The sequence below is a fragment of the Herpailurus yagouaroundi genome, unplaced genomic scaffold (genome assembly GCF_014898765.1).
Source record: "Herpailurus yagouaroundi ecotype Mexico unplaced genomic scaffold, PumYag 202, whole genome shotgun sequence".
In the NCBI taxonomy this organism is placed as follows: Eukaryota; Metazoa; Chordata; class Mammalia; order Carnivora; family Felidae; genus Herpailurus; species Herpailurus yagouaroundi.
Genome location: NW_024412433.1, coordinates 2,799,177 through 2,820,278, shown reverse-complemented (window position 1 = coordinate 2,820,278; position 21,102 = coordinate 2,799,177). Strand labels below are relative to the sequence as shown.

The 21,102-nt window shown below is 57.8% G+C and overlaps 1 protein-coding gene across 4 annotated transcripts in view; it reads right to left on the bottom strand.

Moving 5' to 3' along the window:
* PER2 (period circadian regulator 2) overlaps positions 1-20,875 on the bottom strand; it is a 40,020-nt gene extending 19,145 nt beyond the window's left edge. Inside the window, exons 1-9 of one of the 4 annotated variants that reach the window (XM_040450490.1) lie at positions 20,756-20,875; positions 11,715-11,941; positions 11,165-11,227; positions 10,174-10,328; positions 7,274-7,395; positions 6,248-6,449; positions 4,228-4,279; positions 2,940-3,082; positions 983-1,061 (exon numbers count right to left, since the gene is read on the bottom strand). In XM_040450490.1, coding sequence (XP_040306424.1) covers positions 983-1,061; positions 2,940-3,082; positions 4,228-4,279; positions 6,248-6,449; positions 7,274-7,395; positions 10,174-10,328; positions 11,165-11,227; positions 11,715-11,923 — 1,025 coding nt within the window. In that variant the 5' untranslated portion in view covers positions 11,924-11,941; positions 20,756-20,875. Of the gene's footprint in view, positions 1-982; positions 1,062-2,939; positions 3,083-4,227; positions 4,280-6,247; positions 6,450-7,273; positions 7,396-10,173; positions 10,329-11,164; positions 11,228-11,714; positions 11,942-18,958; positions 19,177-20,504; positions 20,663-20,755 lie in introns of those variants that run through there. The other 3 variants (XM_040450491.1, XM_040450489.1, XM_040450488.1) reach the window with 3 other exon arrangements.
* Positions 20,876-21,102: the final 227 nt, after the last annotated feature.

Here is a 21,102-nt window from a genome sequence, read left to right as displayed (position 1 = left end):
TGTGGGTCTTCTGAGGGGGGCTCTTCCCCATCACTGCCGGCAGCCAGCAGGATCTTCTGTCTTTGTGCAGGAGGGGCCGGGGGGAGGCGCTCCATGGGCTTCGGCCCCAAGTCAGCCAACCCAGAACCCTCTGAGAAGGGCAGGGCTCCTGACTCCCACAAGCACCATTTGTTCCGGCCACAGCACCTTGAGTGGGACACGGAGTGAAGCTCCGGGCAGGAATGGGGGTGCCCCCCCCCCCCCCCGCGGGGAGCAGGCTGTGACACACACGCTGGTGGACACATTTCTGCTGGGATCCTGCCAATGGCGTCTCCAATCCTAACCCGAGCACGCCGTCCCTGGCCATGCCGTGCTTTAGTCGTGTGCGATTTTGAAAAGAGTTTAAATAGGATAATAAAGGGGCGCCTGGGTGGCTCAGTCGGTTAAGCGGCCGACTTTGGCTCAGGTCATGATCTCACGGTCCGCGAGTTCGAGCCCCGCATCAGGCTCTGTGCTGACAGCTCAGAGCCTGGAGCCTGTTTCGGATTCTGTGTCTCCCTCTTTCTCTGACCCTCCCCTGTTCATGCTCTCTCTCTCTGTCTCAAAAATAACTAAATGTTGAAAAAAAAAATTAAATAAATAAATAAATAAATAAATAGGATAATAAAGATAGACTCCATTAGAACGATGATCAGCTCCCCAGAATGCTCCATTTACACAACGTTCCTATCTTGGGAGGTTGTTAGTGCAATTCCACAATCGTTTCATTGCCTGCAGTTCAACATCTTTGCGGATTACCTTCTCAAACCAACATGCAGCCTTAACTTTAGCTGCATAGCGTTCATGCCAAAAACATAAACATTGACTGGGCTGTGTTGAGCTGCTATTAAGTAACCACCAAGATAATGACGAAACGCTAAACATCACGTGATCGAGTCTGGCGCCACGAAGGGCGCGATAGTGATTCCAAGACACGCAAAGGGCACAGCGCCGGGCTGCTTACCTTTCGTCCACATCCTGGAACAAGCAATTTGGTGTATGCGTGGTCGTAAAGATTCTCTTTTCAGGAGGAATTCGAGGGGCTGAAAGAAGAGAATTTTACACAAGTTTCTGATTCTAATACACACTTAGTGCAGTTCTGTTATAGCTACCGGAAAACGCCGTGTAGATTCACAGGATGTGTGGCGGAGGAAGGAATTAGGAAGGGGACTCTGAACCACAGCCTGTCACACAGGGAGCAGAGCAGACCCTGTGCTAGATGACCGCCAGCCAGCCTCAACTCCTCTGTGGGCCAGGTTCAGTCTAGAAGGCCAAGGACCGCCACACTAACAGAAGCACGTGCTGTCGCGTAGGCTTCTCTCGGCAAAATCGTGCCGGAAGGCCATATCCGTGATCTTTCAGATCCAACAAGGGTGAGCTCAACAAATTGTTTAAAAAAATAAATGAGTTAAGTGCTTAGATTCAACATTCTCAGCAAATGTCACTGTAACGGGGACTTTACAGTTTCTAGGGCGGGCAAAGCAGACAGACTAACTTGCACAAAGGAAATCGCATATCCGGAATCTCCCTCAGCTACCAAATTCGTGGACAAAACATTCAAAACTCCAAAGCTTTCCATTCGTGAAGCAGAATCCTGTTGGGATGAACAACTCGGTGAAACCCAGGGAACCCCTCTCAGTCTTTCTCGAATATTTGGAAGAGAATATTCCATATGGAAGAGCCCCTCAAACATCTGAGAAAGGGCCACATACCTAAAACATCTCTATTGGTTTTAGAAATAAATGCCTTTTTAAAAACTGGCATCATGGGGCGCCTGGGTGGCGCAGTCGGTTAAACGTCCGACTTCAGCCAGGTCACGATCTCGCGGTCTGTGTGTTCGAGCCCCGCGTCAGGCTCTGGGCTGATGGCTCGGAGCCTGGAGCCTGTTTCCGATTCTGTGTCTCCCTCTCTCTCTGTCCCTCCCCCGTTCATGCTCTGTCTCTGTCTGTCCCATAAATAAATAAAAACGTTGAAAGAAAGAAAAAAAAAATTAAAAAAAAAAAACAAAAAACTGGCATCATTAACCACTGAGACAAGATTATAAACACAATGGAACGTGGACCGAACTGGATCCCTGTGGTTCAGGAGTTGCACACGGCACCTGCTTTCTGGGAATTCTGGTCACGTGGCTTGCGGAGCTGCTGGGGCGAGGACCTTGGGCTCCCGGCCCGGTCCTGCAGCCGGTCACACGAGGACCGTGTCATACCACAGTTCAGGAGGTGGAGTCACCAGGAGGACAGAATCGGGGTGGCCAAGTGCCTGGGGGCCTTTGGGCTTCAAGGGAAAACCCAGATTTGGGGTTTTTGGGGGAGAAGGTGGTCTGAGAAGCCAGCAGGACCAGGAACGGGCACCTGGTGGGATAAGCCTGCTGTACTGTGGCTTTTCTACAGGCAGAGGGAGGGAGGAAAGAACCAGAGTGAACAGTGGGAGCCAGGCCGCCAGGCTGCACGTCGGGAAGGCAGGGAAGGCAGTAGAAGGTAGGACGAGCCACAGCCTTATTTCTCGAGTGGGCGGATGGTGTGGGGTCCTGAGAAGGCAGTGCTGTCCCTGTGCTTCCGAGGTGGGAGGTGCATGAGGATGGGAGGGACCTGGGGACCCGGCAGGGCCATCCTCACTGTATGGATGGAAGGCAGTGGCTGGGGAAGGGGCAGGGTGCTCTGGACACAGCAACAGCCTGGTCATGGGTGCGAGATGCCGGCACCCAGACCCTCTGATGGACACGGGGAGCCGGTATGGCCGGGGCCACCAGGGGGCCCAGGGGACAAAGGTGGGCGTGCAACCAGAGGGAGATGGACACTGTGCAAGGTGGGGGGAGAGGCCAGGGCTGGCGGTCAGCCTTACTGACGTTAGTTAGGGGTGAGCCACGGGACTAACTGAGGCACCATACGGAGTCTGTGCCCCCGCCTGGGCCGGGCTCTTACCTTCGTAGCCCGAGTGCACTCTCTCCGCCAGCAGCACGCAGCACAGCTGGCCATCGGCGCCCTGCGGGTCCCGCACCTTGACCAGGTAAGGCGTCATGCGAAACGGGTGGTAATGGATCTCGTTCTCGTGGCTCTTCCCGACACTGTGGAGGACGGCAGGGTCAGCGATGTGGCACGAGGACAGAAGGGATCCCGTCCTGCTTACTGCCAGCCACCTCTCCCCACAGCGGCTGCTCCGAGAGCATCCCTGCATTGGCTGTCCCGAAGCCCGGGAGGCGGAGGCAGGCTCCCCTCTTGGGGACCTGGGCCAAGCTGGAGGTGCCGCCCGGGGTCTGGGTCTGGGCCTCTGCCCCGCTCCCTCGGGTGTCAACGACATTAAAGGGCACAGCGAAGAGTGAACAGCCCTGGGCGGTGGGAGCTCCTCCAGGAGCTGTTCTCTACAGGGGGTCACATTTTCACTGGGGGAGAAGACGTTGCTTCACTACTGAGGCCCCAGCCCCAACTGCCCAGGGTACCAGAACCCGGCCAGGGGGTCACTCCTGACACTGCGGCTGGACGCTCAACCAGTCACCTTGTTTCGGGCCAAAAGCCTGTTGGGGAAGCTCTGGGGGCTCTTTCTGGAAAAAACACACACTTGAGGTACAGGCTGCATGTGCTTTCGGGGTCCTCTTGGGCCCTGGGGTACGTGCCTTCCTGTTAAGGGCCCTGGGCCGCTTTCCCAGGTGACAGACACCAAGTCCAGGCTCCTCGGGCTGATGTTCTCCATGAGGAAGGGTCCAATCACCCCAGTGCTGACCATGCTGCCTTAACTCCCCATGCACATTGTTTTTATTTAAAAAATTGTTTAATATTATTATCGACAGAGAGAGACAGAGTGCAAGCAGGAGAGGGGCAGAGAGAGAGGGAGACACAGACTCTGAAGCAGGCTCCAGGCTCCGAGCTGTCAGCACAGAGCCCGACGCGGGGTTCAAACCACGAACCACGAGATCTTGACCTGAGCCGACGTCAGACGCTCAACCGACTGAGCCCCCCAGGCGCCCCCTCCCTGTGCACATGTGAAATGCAGTTTTCACACAGACTTTTCAGGAATATGTGCACTGCATGGCAGGGTGCCCGCATAAGCCTCTACCCTGAAGAGGTGCCGAGGGGCGAGGGGCGCGGGGTGGGGTCACGGCACAGCGGGAGCCGGTGGGGGCCACTCCCACACCTCCTCAGCCTCCCAAGCGGGGCTCGGGGGGGGGGAGTGTTGGCACCGTGCCCAGCTTGGGACACCCAGGCACGGGCTTACCTGACTCGGCAGAAGAAAGACTTCTCCTCCATGCAGTCTTGAGTAAACGCATCTGAAAGAAAGCCCCGAGTCACACATCCAATCCCATCCGATCTCATCCCATCGCACGACAGGACACACGGGCTGGCACTCTTGGCTTCTCCCAAGCCACAGAGAGGCGGGAGAATCGTCAGGTGCGAATGCATGTTTACACAGGCACAAAGCGGAGCCCTCAGAGGCCATTTATCACACTTCCGACTGAAACGTGCTTCGTGAGTGTCGCACGTACCGGATCAGGAGGGGCTGCCGTCTGCCGTCAGAAGTTTACCATTTTTGAAACGGTTCCAAAGTCGACACAAACACGCCAACTAATAAGCCATTTAACTCGGGGAAACCGACTGACTGATGGGCCGAACGTGTGTGTGTAAGGCTCTAATACCTCCGCCTACATGTTTGGGGGGATATTCGGTTCTAATAGAAGGCCCTACCCAAGCTTACATCAATCCTTCTGCTAAAATATTAACCTTCTTCAAAATCTGAAACGCTGAGCAACACGAGGTCATTCAGACGGCGTCATCAGAGATGAGGGAATGGCGTTTCCATGATAAAGGAATTTTTTAAGAAGAAATCTCAGACGCTGATCTTTCACGTAAAGTTTCGTCTACTCGAAAGAAAGAGGAAAAGTGGGAAATCCCTAATGAGGGAAAAACAGCACAGAGTTACGGCCTGGAAAGGCCTCGGAGAAGTCACCTGGTCCTTCTTTTTTATTCAGACAAAAATTCAGGGGCAACCATCCTAGGGAGACGGTGCCCGCCTGCTCACGCTGTGAACCACGTGCGTGCGGAGCGATGTCCCTTCCACGCAGTGACCTACGGGTCCTCGTGACACGCCCTGCAAGCTTTAGTGACCTGACTGCACAGTCCTCGGTGGGATTTCCGGGAGAAGGCAGGCGGCTCTATATCTGAAACCAAAAGTGAGTGTCTCCTTTCACGAGTCAACCCTACGGCCAACTCCCGGCTTGGCTTGTCTGCTGTAGGGAAGGTTCCCCCGCGCAGCTGTGCTGGGTGGGGTGGCGGCCCGGCCGGCAGGAGGAGGAGGGAGCAGGTGGGGACAGGGGCCCGCGATGCAGGAGACGGTATCAGTGGGGCTGAGGAGCACGTGATGTGAGCACAGATGCTGACCCCCGAGCCAAGGGCGAAACGGGAGCTGGTTCTGGGCGATGCGGCCCCGGGGCAGGCTCCAGCCAAGATCACGACTGAGGTCACGCCTATCTGGGATGACCCCCACAGTCACACTGAGTCCCACCGTGTCCCGTCCCTCCCGGTTCCTTAGTGTTTCTGCCCTTCGGTTCGACTTCAGCTCCGAGAGACCAGAGCCCCACAGGGGACAGGTAGACAGATGGTGGAGGCCTTACACGGCCAAAGGGGGGCTTCTGCTGGCCTCCCTGGCCCCTGGAAGTGTGGAGAGGCTTCAGGGAAGGCCTGAGCTGGCTGGGCCCCTCCCCTGTCTGGCACTTTCTGCCAGGACCCCGTGCCACGTCTCTGCTGAGACTCGTCTCGCCACCGTGCAGACTGGAGCCTGGCCAGCCTGGAGAGCTCGCGGTTTGAGCCCAGGAGGACGTCGCGGGCCGCCAGCATGAAGCCGCCCCTGGCCGAGGGGAGGCGCGCCCGCCGTCAGTGCGACATCACTGCGGCTGACCGCCATGGCGCCCGCAGGACACAGGGCCCGGTCTCTGCACTCTGCGGGTTCACGCCAAGACCCCAGCTTCTCAGAACGACTTCGTTTCTAAAATGCCTGATGTTTCTTAGAGTCTTCTCACTCAAACGGCTTTCCCTCCCTGAAATTCATGAAAAGACTACTTTTCTAAGTTTATCCTGAGCGAGCAGCTTTCCGTCTTTGGCCTCGACAGCTGTCGGGCAGGGGCGCGCTGCCGGTTTCTGGCAGCGGTGAGATGTGGCACGTGCCCCAGAGCCCCACGACCCCCGTGCCGCTGGCACACAAGGCCAGGTGGCCACCGCTCAGCCACCGCCCGGGCCCTCACCTGCTCCGCTGCAGACGCCCCAGAGCGGGAGCTTGTAAGGCGTGGTGGACGCGTGGAACACGCTGACGTCGTGGGGCGCCAGGAACTCCACGAACCTGGCGCCGGGGAAGACGTCCCTTTTACAGTGAAAGATGGAGGCAACTTGGTCGGAGACGTACAGGATTTTCCCGGTGACCAGGGACACCGCTGCAGCAAACATACCCTGGAAGAAAGAAGGGGCTCAGTGGGGACAGCAGATGGGGTCCGGATGGGCCGTCCCTCCCCGGGGCCACAGACTGGGGGCTCAGGGGAGGCGTCCGGTCCCCCTCCTCAGCCCTGGCCAGAACTCTCCTCGCCTCTACCCCTCTCCCTCTCCCCTGCCAGCCCCTCTCTCTCCCGGGGAGCCCCAGAGGCTCCTGCCCTGGGCTCCCTCCCCGCTGGCTAGCCTGAGCCCTGGCCCGGGGAGCTCTGGGCTGGGGGGGGGGGGGCGTTCAGCTGCAGTGCGGACACTGAAGGAAGGACGCAGGAAGGACTGGGGAGCCCCACTCTCCAGGCCAGTTCTGCCACGATTCCAGTATGTCTGGGTCCCCACCTGCCCTTACGCCTGCTCTCTGACTGAGACGTAGGGGTGCAGGGAAGGGAGCACTCACTCCCCTTCCCCCAGACCCCCAAGGGTGCCCCCACCCTAACAGGCTGCTTAAAAATGCATGAGCGTTGGAGTCTTGGGAGCTGAGTTCAAATCCCAGGTGCCCCAAAGTGAGCCTAAGACCACCTGGTCACTGCTCGGTCAAGGTGGGGCTCACTCTTACACGCACAAGGCATGGGGCGGAGTCGCCGTGAGAGAAGGACAGCCTCACAGAAAGCTGCAAGAGTGTGCTACACGACCCGCTTCTGAATCGCTCACTTGACCTTGTTTCTCGTTGAATGCTCGAACTTATCTCCTGACCCCCCAGAAGCCTGCAGTGGCTTAACCGGCTCACCTGGATCAAGGGCTCGGCTTTCGGGGGCGGGGGGGGGGGGGAGACTCCGCTCGAGGGGGGCGCTTACCGCGTTCTTCACGATGAACTCGGAAGTGGCGCCCTCGATGTCCTCCGCGGTGTAGCAGGGCAGGCTGGCGCCGCAGGCCTGGCTCTCGCCGGACAAGAGCAGCTGGTAGTATTCCTCACTGGCTGCGGGAGAGACCAAGGGGCTGAAAACAGCTCCCGCCTCTGCGCGTCCGGACGCGGCTGTTCTCACAGAAAAGGGGGGCTATGCACACTAGCCTCCTCGGACGCCGAGAGAACGGAAAGAGAAATGTGAAGGCAAAGCAAACAGAGATCTTTCATTTGTCCTGAAAACCCCGAAGACCTGCGATTGCAGAACTTCTAACGTGGTGAGTACACGGGGCGCCGGGGAGGCTCAGTCGGTGCAGCGGCCGACATCGGCTCAGGTCACGGTCTCACGGCTCGTGGGTTCGAGCCCCGCGTCGGGCTCTGTGCTGACGGCTCGGAGCCTGGAGCCTGCTTCGGATTCTGTGTCTCCCTCTCTCTCTCTCTGCCCCTCCCCTGCTTACACTCTCTCTGTTGCTCAAAAGATAAATAACAAAAAATAAAATAAAAGTCAAATGGTAAGTACACATTATTTTAAGTAACCTGGGTGGAGAGTTCCCCCTAACCCTCGCTTTGCCCACAAGGTCTTTAATCGTGACCCAACAAGGGAGTCTCTCTGTAGGATGGCCGTGGCCCCAGTATGTGGTTCCTTGTGGCCCTGGCGCTCCCATCCGGACAGAATCCACTCATCTCAGGACATACAGCTTTCAAGGGCAACTATCATGGTGCTGCCCGCCCCCCCCCCCCCGCCCACCCAGGCCGCAGCCCCGCCCTTCAGAGAAGCCCCTACCCCTGCAGTCTGTGAGCGCCCTTGGGTGGGCTGGCAGAGCATGGTTTCTGTTTCTACTCTATTAACCCTCAAAAAACAGACACAGGTTTAGACAGGAGCCTGCAGAGAGATCTGGGGCTGACGAGGGCACCCAGGAGGCCAGTGGATACCGCACATTGCAGACCCCCCATGCCCAGCACCGGACCTTTCTGCCAGACTGCACTGGCGAGCGAGGGCGCCCTTCTGACAAGAGTTGTTCAAACGTCAGGAAATATGAAGACGATTTGGAATATGGCTTCGTATCCATCACCGTTAGTGACAAACGTGCCGTGAGCGTAAGCCCTGCCTGGAGGGAGTAACTGATGATAACAGAACAAAGCCATTGTTTGAGTCTTTATCTCAACCTCCCGGGTTTTTCTCTTCTTACCCACATTTTCACTGTGCAGGGTCCACTGGGCCCTCCGCGTGCCTGTGACGGGTACACGAAGGTCAAGTGGGTAGAGCGGGGCTGGGGGTCCCTGGTAGAGGGACATGTACCCTCTTGTCCGCTCTAACGAGATGCTGCCCTTTCTTCTGTGTCTGCTTCCTGCTCATAAGGGACCAAAACAGCTGAGAGATTCCTCAGAGTGCAGGAGTGGGGGGTTCCCAGCAAAACGGAAAGGTTCGCCTGAGGGTTCACTGCTCGAAGATCAGGGATACTTCCCCCAAGCTCTGCAGGAAATTTAAAAAACTCTCAAAGCTCATATCCCCATTCCCAGCAACAGACCAAAGGGCGAGGCTGCACGAACCTTTCTGACTGTCCCGTAGCTAAAGCATCCCGAGGTGACCCAAACAGAGGGGTCACAGCCCAGACTCCTCGGGATGGATGTCTGCAGAAGGGCTCACCCAGCAGTCACGTTCCTGCTTCTCTAGAAAAGCTGGTGCGCGCGTGTGTGTGTCCTTAGGGCAGTGTGCCCCTTACCCGTCCCGGAGACAGAGGCACCTGCGGTTGCCTGAGTCCCAGGAGATGGGGGCGGGGTACCTGCTCAGTGCGACGTCCAGCCGCAGTGAGTGAAGGAAGTCCCCACTCTGTGGGCAGTTACTTAAGGGGCTTGGAGTTTATCGAAATGTCAAGTGTCTGAGCTGGATGATGCAAAGGGTTTGGAAACTGCAGTGTTTGTTCAGATTCCCGCACTGCATCTATGAGGACTTGGGCACAGGTACCCTCAGGTGGAAGCCTTAGTCTAGACCACGGGCAGCCCTAAGGGCTCTTACATAATCTGCCACCTGAGAGTCAGATCCAAACATGCCCCCAAGCGGGAGTGGAGTCTGGGCGGGGCCTGTGATGGAAGGAGGCTCCCTGCTTGGCTTCCTGGGTGAAAAGACACAAACACACGGAGACTCACATGGAGATTTTTACACAAACAAGAAGGTCTAAAGCAGGGACCCGAAAATACTGTCCTGTGAGGGTGAGATCTGGCAAAAGCCTCCCTCGTATCTCTCTCTCTCTCTCTCTTTTTTTTTTTTTTAAGTTTATTTATTTTTGAGAGAGAGAGAGAGAGGGAGAGAATGTACTGGGGAGGGACAGAGAGAGGGAGAGAGAAAAATCCCAAGCAGGCTCCACACTGTCAGCACAGAGCCTGACATGGGGCTCGATCTCACGAATTGTGAGCTCATGACCTGAGCTGAAATCAAGAGTAGGACGCTTAACCAACTGAGGAGAGGAGCATCTCTTGTTATTTTTCAAAGGAGCCACCGGCCCTCAGTTCAACTCACATCCGTGCTCCGAGCTGCTCACACAGTAGGGCCACCAGCTCCCACCTGAGCCTGGAGGAAGCTGTGCTCTTTTGAGCACGACCTGACCCCAGCCCAGAGCGCAGAAGCGTTAACGCTGTAAATATACGTCTTATATCGGCTGCTTTTCTGTTTTTCTTTTTTTTCTCTCTAAATGCCAAGTACAATAGAAAACTTCCAGAGAATTAAGGTCTCCCATCATTGCCTTTTCCCAGACTTCCACAATTTCCTTCTGCAGTTTCAGGACTGGGTTTTAGAAGGTCGACACCACCCCACGGATTTCTACGAGTTTGGATCAAAGACGCGGCCGGACCTACCTTTCACCTGCTTCACGCTCCTCAGCGCATACTTCAAGGTCGCCAGCGTGCTGGCTTTCCCTCTGGCCTTCTTGTCTCCAGGGAGGTGGACCCTCAGCTCCCTCAGGGTTTTTATCAGCTCCTTGTGCGTGTCTGCTTTGGCAGACTGCTCGCTGCTGTGGCATTAAAGAAAGCCATCACACGTTGGCTTCCTGACTCCTCCTTCCTGTGCCTCTAGTCCCATTTCTGCACCAGGCCCCCAGGACATTTCGGTCTGCGTGGCTCTCTGTGGTGCACTGTGGGATGCATCGCAGCATCCCTGGCCTCAGCAGCAGAGGCCAGAATCGCCTCGCCACTTGTGACAACCGGAGCTGTCTCCCGACCCTGCTAGACATCTCCTGCAGGGGGACGAGACGCCCCGGCTGGGGACCACTGCTCTGACCCAAGTGAGTGCGGCAGGAGCCCCTTCACCTGGGCTTCCTTCCCCCGTGGCTAGAGCCGGGCTTTGCCCAGCATGGCCTGCTTGTCAACCCGCAGTCTGGCTGAGCAGGCTACCCCTCGGGAGCCCTGCCTGCCTGACCCGTGTCAGACAGAAAAGCATCGGGTGATGGACATTACAGAGCACAGCAAACTGGTTTCCCGGGGGGCAGGAATGTGAATGAGGAACGCGAGAAGTCCTCAGAGAGGAAAGTTCTAAGAAGGACATCTAAACTTAAGGATACAGAGAGAGAACAGGTGGGCACCTCCTGGCAAGAGCAGAGGGTGCTGCAGGAAGAAGGTTAGAAACCAGGTCTCATTCTAGGGCGAGGTGGCCAGGTGCCCACACACCCGGGCTTAAGAGCCGGCGTCTGCTCCAGCGGTCATACGAAAATGTCTGTGGATATGAAGTTAAGGATGCCTGTGTCACAAACACCTAACGTGGGCGCGGAATGTTCCAGGGGGACGTAACCTCCAGTAACAAATCTCCATGTCTCTAAAGACCCGAAAGCAAGGGGGTTCTAACCGGCCTCACCTGCAGCCGCTTGTCGTCGTGCTGTGTTCAGACTTCGACATCAGGAGGCCAAAGGCATCTGGACTGTAAGCACGAGTGAGAGGTAAGGCCAGACTCAGAGGGCTGCATGCTCCACCCACTTCTTCCCCCATCCCACCAGAGACAACGATCCAGATTATACCAGAGCAAGGCAACTGAGGAAAAACACGAGGGAAAGGGAAAGCGGGAGCATAAAACCTTCAGATACCAGGAAAACTAAGTGTTCCGAGAAGGACTGAGGGAGCAAGTTCATTTTCTGGAGGCCGCCCGGCCGCGCGCAGGGCTCCCGAGTCCTCGGCCCCCAAGACCTCACCACTCTCGTTAGCGGTTGTCTACTCGCAACCAGATACTCGACACCAACAGTCGCATCGCTATAGTACATTTTAGTTATTCTGGGTTAATGAGATTTCTCTTTTTAATGTTGAAAAACCGGGCCATCGTGATTTAAAGATCACAAAAGCGATCCAACAGGATGAGATACAGAGAAAACAGACACCCAGCCTGGCCTCGGTGGGCCGAGGGTCCCACCTACCCCGGGGGGGCGACAGGCGGCCGGACCAGCGCCCCCAGCTCCTTGCTGCCCCGCGAGCCCCGCCCCGAGGGGCAGTTTTCGTTGGTTTCATTTCCGCTGGAGCCGCTGCTCATGTCGACGTCTTCCTGGAGGGGGGCTTCGTGGGGCCGGGGGGGCTCCACGGGCTCCTGGGCCGGGGGGCTGGGGGGGTATTCTGCGTATGTGTTCATGTTGGCTCCACAGTGAAGCTGGGAAAAGAGAGGAATGTCATCAGGCCTCGAAGAGCTCAGTCACCGCAGCCGCCGCGTGGGGCGCCTCACTGGGATCTGTGTCCACGGTCCGCTAAGTAAGCCGGGCGCGGTCAGAGTCAACCGTGGGCAATCTTTGTTCTTGTTCACTGAGCTCCTACCTGCCCTGAATTAGGAAGCGGATGAATCGCGTGGCCGCAGCCCCCAGACGTCTCTAATTGCCGACGGCCTGGTCAGGAGGCGACAAGAGCATCAATGACCACCGCCCGGCACGTGGGGAGCTTTGGCAAAAACACGGATTCCCACCGGATGGCTGGTGGGGCCTAGGAACCTGCATTTTACAAGTCTCCCCAGGTGACGTTGGGAGGGCAGGAGGGCTCAGAAGTCTTTGCATCACAAGCTGCAGGAGACCCCGAGCCCAGGCTGTGGGCGGGGGAGACCCTCCGGGAGAGAGAAGGCCGTGGGGCAGGCGCTGCCCTGTGAGGACGGCAGAGTGGGCGGGAGCCCGGATAGCGGCACAGGGGTGAGTGCACGTGGGATGTGGAGGGAGAGGGACCGGCGTGAGGCCACTGAAGGATTCGAGGTAGCAGACGTAGCAGACGAGTGAACTCTGTTGCGTTCGGACAGGTCCTCACCACCGTACTATGCGGAAACTTTGGCGCATTAGGGGCGGGAGGATGGAGGGGGCTGAGGTTAGAGCCAGGCCAGCCCTAAGGTTTCTGCAACAATCCTGGAACACAACCATGAGAATGAGCTGACGGTGAGTATGCAAGGGGGGAGGGGCCTGACCGGAAGCCTAGGGATGGGCAGAGAGGTGTCCCTGGGAAAGGACGACCCAGGATGGTGTCTCCCTCAGGGTCTCTCGGGAAAGAAAAGCTAGGCAGGTGGGGGAGGGGCAGCTGCTATTCCACACACACACACACCCCTGCCGCCCCCAGCCCCGGCCGGAGGGGCAGGAGGAAGGAGGGTTATGAAACCAAAGAACCGAGACGACCTGCAATTTGGGGGAACAGAGCTGGGGGCATAGACCCCTGGCTCCTCTCTCCTCCGGCCCTCAGCGGTCAGAGAGCCAGAAAGCGAGGGGACCCTGCTGGCACAGGCCTGGAAGGCCAGCCCTTGGGCACTGAGCGGGGAGGGAAGATCCAGAGGGCCCAGCCAAAGTGCCCTGACTGAGCGGAGTCCCCGGGGACAGAATGTGTCCCCACGGCTTCCGTGTGCTCAGAGAAACAGAGCAGACACCCGGTTGATGGCAGAGGCTATGGACACAGTGTTTCACGTAACCCTCGTGATCACTCATCATCGGACACCACATAGGATACCATTCCTGGTATCAGTCTACGGAAGAGAAAACAGGCCAGTGACCCACTCAAGGCCACGCATGGCAGGTGACAGGGCTGGATCCCGTGTCCACCTGCTCCTGAAGACGGGCGCCCACGGGGAATCCAACCACATTACTCTCCGGAAAACAGCAGGTGTGATTAGACCTCGTCTTGCACATGAACCAACAGATGGGCAAAAGCCAGCCTGCGGCTTCTAAAAAGATGTGCAACAAAGACCAGATGAACAGAAGCCACACGGCGTGGGGGAGACCAGCAGAGTTAGGACGGCCCCTACTCCGTATCATAAATAAAAATCAAGAAACGGTGGGTTCAAGGAAACAAGTAATGAGGGATGAGCCGAAGCCACAGAATGAGAAGAAAATGCCACCTTAGAACAGAACACCAGAGAGACTGAGTCCAGAGTCCCTAACGGACAAGATGGCCTCAGCGATGGGGAGGTGAGCGCGAGGAACTTTGAAAAGCGGCAAGAGAAAGGGCGATGCTATGGGAGCCTCGTGTTTTCACCTGTGGTAATATCTCTTCCTGAAAGAGACACCGCACCTTAAAACAGAGATTAAAACGAAAGATACGCCCCAAGAAAGCCAACGTGGGTGAAGACGGATTCCCACCTGCTGGTTGAAGGACTCCCTGAATACCAGGCAAAGTTAGAGACGGGTCGGAGCCAGCGACGTCCCGATGACAAACGATGTTTCCGGGGGGGGGGGGAATCTACCTGCATCCAAACAGGAGAAACAAGTAGATTACCTACAAAGGATGGAAAGTCATGTGAGTCTTGGGTGGAAGACACAGTCCGCATGCAGCTCAGAGAGGAGGCGGCTGTGGTCAAAGGGGGGAGATCTCCGCCCAGCATACCTGCTCATTATGGCCTCAGCAGCAGGCCAGCGGGGTCCTGGATTAGAGAACCCACAACACCCGAGCAAAGTCAGGAACGAAACAACAAGCCTACTACTCAGCCTCTGTGTTGCCGATTCGCTTGTTTGTTTTTAACATTTCAGGCAAGTTCTGGCTGATCCGGTGACAGAATGAAAGGTGTTAACTTTGGGAGAGAGAGAGAGAGAGACCAGAGACTGAGAACAGGTATTCCCACCAAGAGAAACACCAAAGATCTAGAAAGCTGGAGAGATGCTCGACCTCAGTGGTCACGAGGAAAAGGCAAAGGATGAGGTTACCAGAAATTAATGGGACTGACGACATCCACTGTCCACAAGGCGGAGGACTTCTGTGCATTGTGGTCACTAACTCAGTCTTTCTGGAGGGGACTCTGGGCATGTTCAGCAACATTTATAATCCGCACCCCTTCCCACTGCTAGGAGCCCCTCCGCTCCATGGGAAGGTCTACACACCTGCACGAAGAGCCGAGTGTGGTGTTTGGAGAGGCACAAACCACCAAAGGTCATCTCGGGCACCTGGTCCACCATGAGCACCCCGGCCAGTGCCAGCCTCGACTTCAATCTGAGCGTGTGCCTCACCTGTCCACGCAGTAGTGAGTGACCTCCCCGCTCCCCCGGCTCAGAGCACAGCCTCGGTCTGCATGAGGGTCCACAGTTTTGCAACGCCTCCCTGGCTGCCTCCTCGGCCCTGACACTGAGCTCCGACCTCAGGACCTTTGCACGTGCTGCTCCCTGGTGCCCGCAGGCTCCATCCTGCAGACAGCCTGTCCACCCTGCACAAACAGCACTGACTTCCTCACCTGTTCCACATCCCCGGCCTGGCTTCCTCTCCTCCATGGTGCTGACGCTGCCTGCTGCCAGACTCCCCCTGCCCTCCGCCCTGGTGTGCTACAGCTTTGAGTCGTTCCCTGCTGTCACCCCAGGGCCCCGCACAAATTGCTAAAGGCATGAGGCCTGGGACAGCTGTCCTAGGGGATACTATGCACCTCCTGAAAAGAGGAAGACAAGACCCACTGATGTAGGAAGATTCTAAGACACAAAGGAACACCTCACAGGACAAGAAATAACAACAAAGCGACGGACGGCACTCAGGCGGGGCTGGACGCTGCCTGCCGTTGATTCACGCGCTCCTAAGGCACGTGGCGCTTCGGGCTGGAGTAGGTCAGGGATGGGGACAGGTGTCTTTCCTGTCCCCGTGGAGCTTATGTTCCAACGGGGAGAAGATCATCAGCAAGGGAACGGCATAGGTAGTGGACGAACTGCTAAGTGCTGCAGAGAAGCAGCAGAGCAGGAGACTACGGGCTGCTGTGTGGGAGAGGCCGGGCGGGCCGCCGGGCCGGGCTTGTGCGTCGGCAACGTCTGACCTTGTCCTTGAGCCCCGCCACCCCGGGTGGTGCCGATTCACGGCCCCTCGGCCTCGCTCTCCCTCAGGCCTGTGGCCGCTGCTCCTCCCCAGCTGCCGCCAGAGGGCCTGGTGGGCCAAACGGGCCCGAGGGACGTGAACTCTGGCCATGGAGGATGGGGGAGAGGACCGGCGAGCAGGGAAGCACCCCTGCACCCCTCCCTTGGACGGAGTTCCGAAGCTTTCCTTTCTTCTCCTTCTCCTTTTTTGGATAGCCTTTGTGATAAGGCCCCAGTGGGTTGAGAGACCAGCTGGGCATCTGTGAAGCAGGGCGTCGTCTCGGAGGGGCACCGTCTCAGCGGGATGTGCTCTCAGCAGGGCCTCATCTGAGCCTTCTCTGCTTCCCTTTCCCCTCACTCTTGCTGCCCCGGGACTGCACCTCCCAGTGACATGCTACCATTGGGTCTCGGCCTGGACTCTGCTTGTAAGAGTGAAGAGAGTGAGAGAGTGGGCCAGGAAGGTGCTGGAGGGAGACTATGCCAGGTCGGGGAGTAAGTGCAAAGGTCCTGAGGCAGGGGCGCGTGAGGAAGATGGACCAGTCTGGAGCAGAGCAGGCGAGGCGGAGGGCAGGAGGGCGATACAAGGTCACAGCTGGATCACAGGGCGCCTCGCTGGGGCACAGACAGGGCTCTGGCTTTATTCCGAGTAAGATGGGAAACAGAGCTCTGTGTGACAAGATCTGCCTTACGCTCTGACAGGGCAACGGGTAAAGGCAAGGTGGCAGCAAGGAGACCTTTAAGGGGCCTTGCTACCGTTCAGTAGAGGTGCCAAGGGGCTGCCCGGGGCGCTGAGGGCATTCTCCCCCCGCTGCCCTCCTCCTGCCCCAGCACTCTGGATGTCACCCACCTCGTCCCACGGCCCTCCCCAGACGAGCGGCCCGTCCTCCCTGCTGAGTGAGGCTCAAGGCTGAGAGGTCAAGTGAGCCGCCACGGCACGGGCTCTGGTGGGTTCCACCTCTTCCTGCCTGTGGTGTGAGCTCGGCCCGGTTCCTGAGCCTGCCATACCTCGTCTCCTCACCCATGACGGGGTGACAGTGGCACCTGCCTCTTGTTGGTTAAGTGACCCAGCCTGTGCCAGCTGACCGAACGCAGTCGTGTCCAACAAAGGCTAGCTTTCATCAGGACCACCAATCACTACAGGCAAACAGACAAAATAATCTGTTTCTTTAAAGGAGATACTTCACTGCCACCAGAGCTGTCCCTGGCTTGTACTTCAAGGACAAGGAGCTTAGCCGGCCACCCCCCACCCCTGGACGGAGGCATCGCACACTCTGCTGGTGTCTCAGCTCCCCGCCTCGCGGCCCTGCCAGCCCCTGGGAGCCTGCCTGGCCTGGCGGAGTAGGATTCACCGGGTAGGGGCCACAAGATCAGCTGAGCTGGAGGGTAGATCTTCGCCAAGAGGGTCTGACAAAGGGGCAGAAATGTGAAGGAACACACCATCCAAACCACCCGAAACTTCATCATTCCGGAAGATGCGTCACTCAGCACCAAGGGCTCTGACGGACCGACCTCATTTTGCCAACTTGGCAAAACCAACATGCTCATCAGGGCGGACTTTGCCTCCTGCCTTCCACAAATGTTCCCGGAGCACCTGGGGAGCCCCGGGCACACCTGTTTCCACCCCTGGGGAGAGGTGCTCAGAGCTTGGGGCGCCAGGGGCCCCAGAAAGGCAAAGACACCCAGGCTAAAAAGGGGACTGCTGGGGAAGCTGGGGTGCTCCTGTCCCTAGAGGCCCCCTTGCTGCCCCCTTCACAGACATCCATCCCCTGCCTCTGCCCCTAGAATGGGCAGACCCAAGGGAAGGACCCTGGTCACATGACCACACTTGACTAGCGAGGGTTGTCTTGACTGGACAGGGGAACATTTAGAAAGCACAGTCCACAGTGAGATCACAGTCTGGACGGGCCTCACAATACCACGGGGTGGGGGGTGGGGGCGTGGAAGGAGAGGGGCCAGGAGCCAGCCTGTCCAAGCCGGCTGATGAGTTCATGAGGGTTCATTACACCATCCTACTTTACAGGCATTCAGAGTTTCCATGATAAATAGCAAAAAAAAAAAAAAAAAAAAAAAAAAAAAAGCCCCAGGAACGAATGCACAGCCTGGTCCTTGGTCTACCCACCACGGCCACTGGCAGGCCTCGGGGACGGTGGCGGCTTCTCAAGACTCAATACCCTTGAACCACTTGCATCTCTTGGTGGAAATCAGAAGTCAGCGTATATGTGGTTCCATCGCTTCAGATGCTCGCATTTTTTGAAACAGACGTTTAAGATACATCCAGAAAAGTCCTAAATTGTAAGGTTTTGATGTACGTCCACGAACCGAGTTCACCCGCATACCTCGCGCCCAGCTCTGGAGGTGGAACACTGCCAGCCCCCCCAGGAGGGCCCTGGGCTGCCTCGGGCGTGCCCCCCCCCAACCATCACCCACCCCCAGGGTCATCGCCAGCCCGACTTCTCCCGGCCGGGTTACTTCTGCCGCTTTTCACACTTTATACGACGGGGATCTCACACTCTGGACTCTGTCTGAAAGCCTGCGGTATTTTACAACCCCGAATATTATAACACGTTTGCTACTTCCTGATAGGAGCCGATTCCCCCAGGGCCAGCCTGCCGTAATCCAGAGAAAATGTTTGTCCTGCTAGATAAACACCCGCGCTCTCCATGGCGACGGCCTGGTGACTGGGGAAAACGCTGACCAAATATGGCAGGAAGAAGGCAGGAGAGAGGCGCCTCTCGGCCTCACCGAGACTCCTTTTGATTCTCTCGGCTCTGCCTTCCAAAGCCTCAAACGTGGATAGGCGTGAGACTTAAAACCGAGAATGCGGCAACTTCAGCTTCCTGGCTCCAGCGTGCAGGGAGGGGGCTACCCTGGGTGCCTGTGTCCCAGCGGGAGCACCCGGAGCCCTCAGGGCCTCCCGCCACCTGCTTGGGATTTGCTCTAGACGAGGGAAGACAGTAACACGCCTGTTGCAGACCTGCACACCGCGGGCTTACAGAGCTGAAGCCGGGCCTGACGACAGCTCAGGGGCAGGGCCCATCCGAGGCCCGTCAAGCCCCCCAGCTCTCTGCTGGGTCAGCAGGTGGGCCAGCTTCCCATGGGGGCCGGTGCCCAGAGCGGATGCGCAGCGGAGGGGTTGTGTGTTTCTCCTGAGCTTTGCCCAATAAGGTCGTTTTGAGGGTCACTTGTTCTTTGGACTAAATGCCGAGAGGTCCTGCCAGCCACTCGGTGACCTGACGGAGCCTGTGGTTTGCTGAGGCCCCGTGAAGTTACATCACCGTCTAAAAACAGAGGCGTGTCCACCGGGATTTCTCTGAAAGTCGAGCGTGTGCGTGAGAAACACAAAAGAGGGAACCTTTCCTACTTTCTTCGAAGCATGGCGGACGTACCTCACCGGGGAATGTTATGTGACCGGAAGGAAGGAGAGAGCGCATCAGACACCTGTCTCCTGCCCAAGCACCTGGAGAAATCAGCCGTAGAGGAACCAGAATCCAAAAGCCTAGGAGTGGAGACAGACCTGGCAGCCTGGCTCATCTGAGCCCCTCCGTGCAGACGAGGACACTGAGGCCCAGAGGGGTGGCTGAGTCACCCCCTCTCTGCCCAGCACCTCAGCCCCCACAGAAAGCTGGGCTGCGTTAGTTCTGTCCTAGTGAGTCACACCAAGGTGACAGTGGCAGATAACTGTGAACACCCACAGTGCCAGCCCTGCATTGGCATATCACGTAGCTCCCACTGAGAAAAAGAGGAGTCCCTTTCCTCGTTTTACTCATACACCTTATAAAAAGTGATGAACTTTGTGTGTAAAAACTCAATTTCCAGCTAGAGCCTTCAGACAGAGCCCAGTTTCTTCTCCGCCAAATGCAGCCTGGGGCATTAGAAACCCCCAGTGGGGCTGGGGCCAGGGCATCGCCCCTCTGCAGCCAGGGAGAAGACAGTTGCCCCCCCCCCCCGCCCCCCGGCATCAGACAGGGGAGGTAAGGAGTATTCATGGAGGAATTTCTGCCATGGTTCTGCGCTTAACATTTGGGGGGCCTGGGACTCCTCTCCCCAGATTCTGGCCCACTCAGCATTCAGTACCCAATTTCAGGCCTTTGGAGAATGTGTGAAGCTCATCCCGCCCCAGATCAAGACCCTCAGGATGACGGGAAGACCTTGGAGATCTGCCTTGGTGCGTGCCCAGCAGGGATGAGGGCCTCAGTTTCCTGATCTGTGAAGCCAAGGTGTTGCCCTGGATGATTTCCAGGGTACCTTCTGTCTCTGTTGTATGAATCAGCTTTCCAAACTGCTTTCTTCTGTGTACATTACAGAAACCCTGGCAACCCAATTCTCATCCCTTACCTGGCCCTTCTGGAGCGCTTAAGCAGGCCAGTACCTGCCCCCGGTCCATGTCCGGGCCTTGGCAGCCAAGGTACACCCCAAAAAGTTGGTGTGAGTGCTGCATCACAAAGTGGGACCCCCTTCTACTCAATCTGGGGAGAGGGAGTAAATACAAGGAGGTCCAGGGGAGGCAAAGGGGGTGGGGCCGCCTCCCTGCCCATGGGCTCTAGGTCTGGCCTGGCACAGGAGCTCTCTTCTCTTTCTGCTTAACCAGCCCAGGGGACCCGTGGGCTGTCCAGGTAAAGCTCCTAGACCAGCGTCCATCAGTGGCCCTTCCCCAGCCTGAGACTTGGCTCTTTGGCCTCAGAGCAGGAAATCAGCCCCCTAAGGGGCTCTGCACGTTCCCAGAACCGTGGCACTGAACCTGTGGCCTTAGCCTTCCCAGGACCCTCTCCCCATGGGGCACAGGAATGCGAGGCAGGGCTCATTAAAGAAGATCATCTAGAGAAGAACAGTCCCGTGTGGTAGTCACTCGGTAGCTCCAGGACCTTGGACAAGTTGCCTAAGCTCTCTGGACCTCAGGCTCTCCATCTGCAAAATGGGGGTAACAGTACTCACCCCAACCCACCCCTTTGAGACGAGAAGGAGTCAAATGGCCCGGAAAACTCCCGGATCACGCCTCCGTGGGCTGCAGGAGCCGCCGCCGCGCGCCCGGAGCTCGTCCACCGGACCCCAGACCGTTTGTCCGAGGCCCAGCCCGGCGGTTACGTAACCAGCCAGCCGGGCTGCCGGACCGCGGTCGGCGCCCCAGCCTGGCACCCACCGGCCTATCCGCTCGCCCCGCCCGCCGTGTCACGCCGCGCCCTCACCGAGCCGCGTCCCCGCTGGTCCGCGCGTCCGTCCGCGCGTCGGTCCGGTCCGCCGACCCGGCTCCCGCCGCCGCCGCCTAGAGCAGCGCGTAGCCCGCAGCGCCGCCGCCGCTGTCACATAGTGGAAAACGTGACTGCGCGCGCCGCGCCCGCCCCCGCCTCCCGCTATTGGCCGAAGCTCAGCCTCATCTGCATACCGAGGGGGCCGGGCCTGCGAGCGCCGCGTGTCCATTGGCTACAGCGCCCGTCGCTCTCTTTACATAAGACGCACATGGAACTCCATGTTCACCGCGTCGGTTCCTCAATGAAGACGCGGCGCGCTCGTCTCCCCCTCCTCGTCCTCCCGA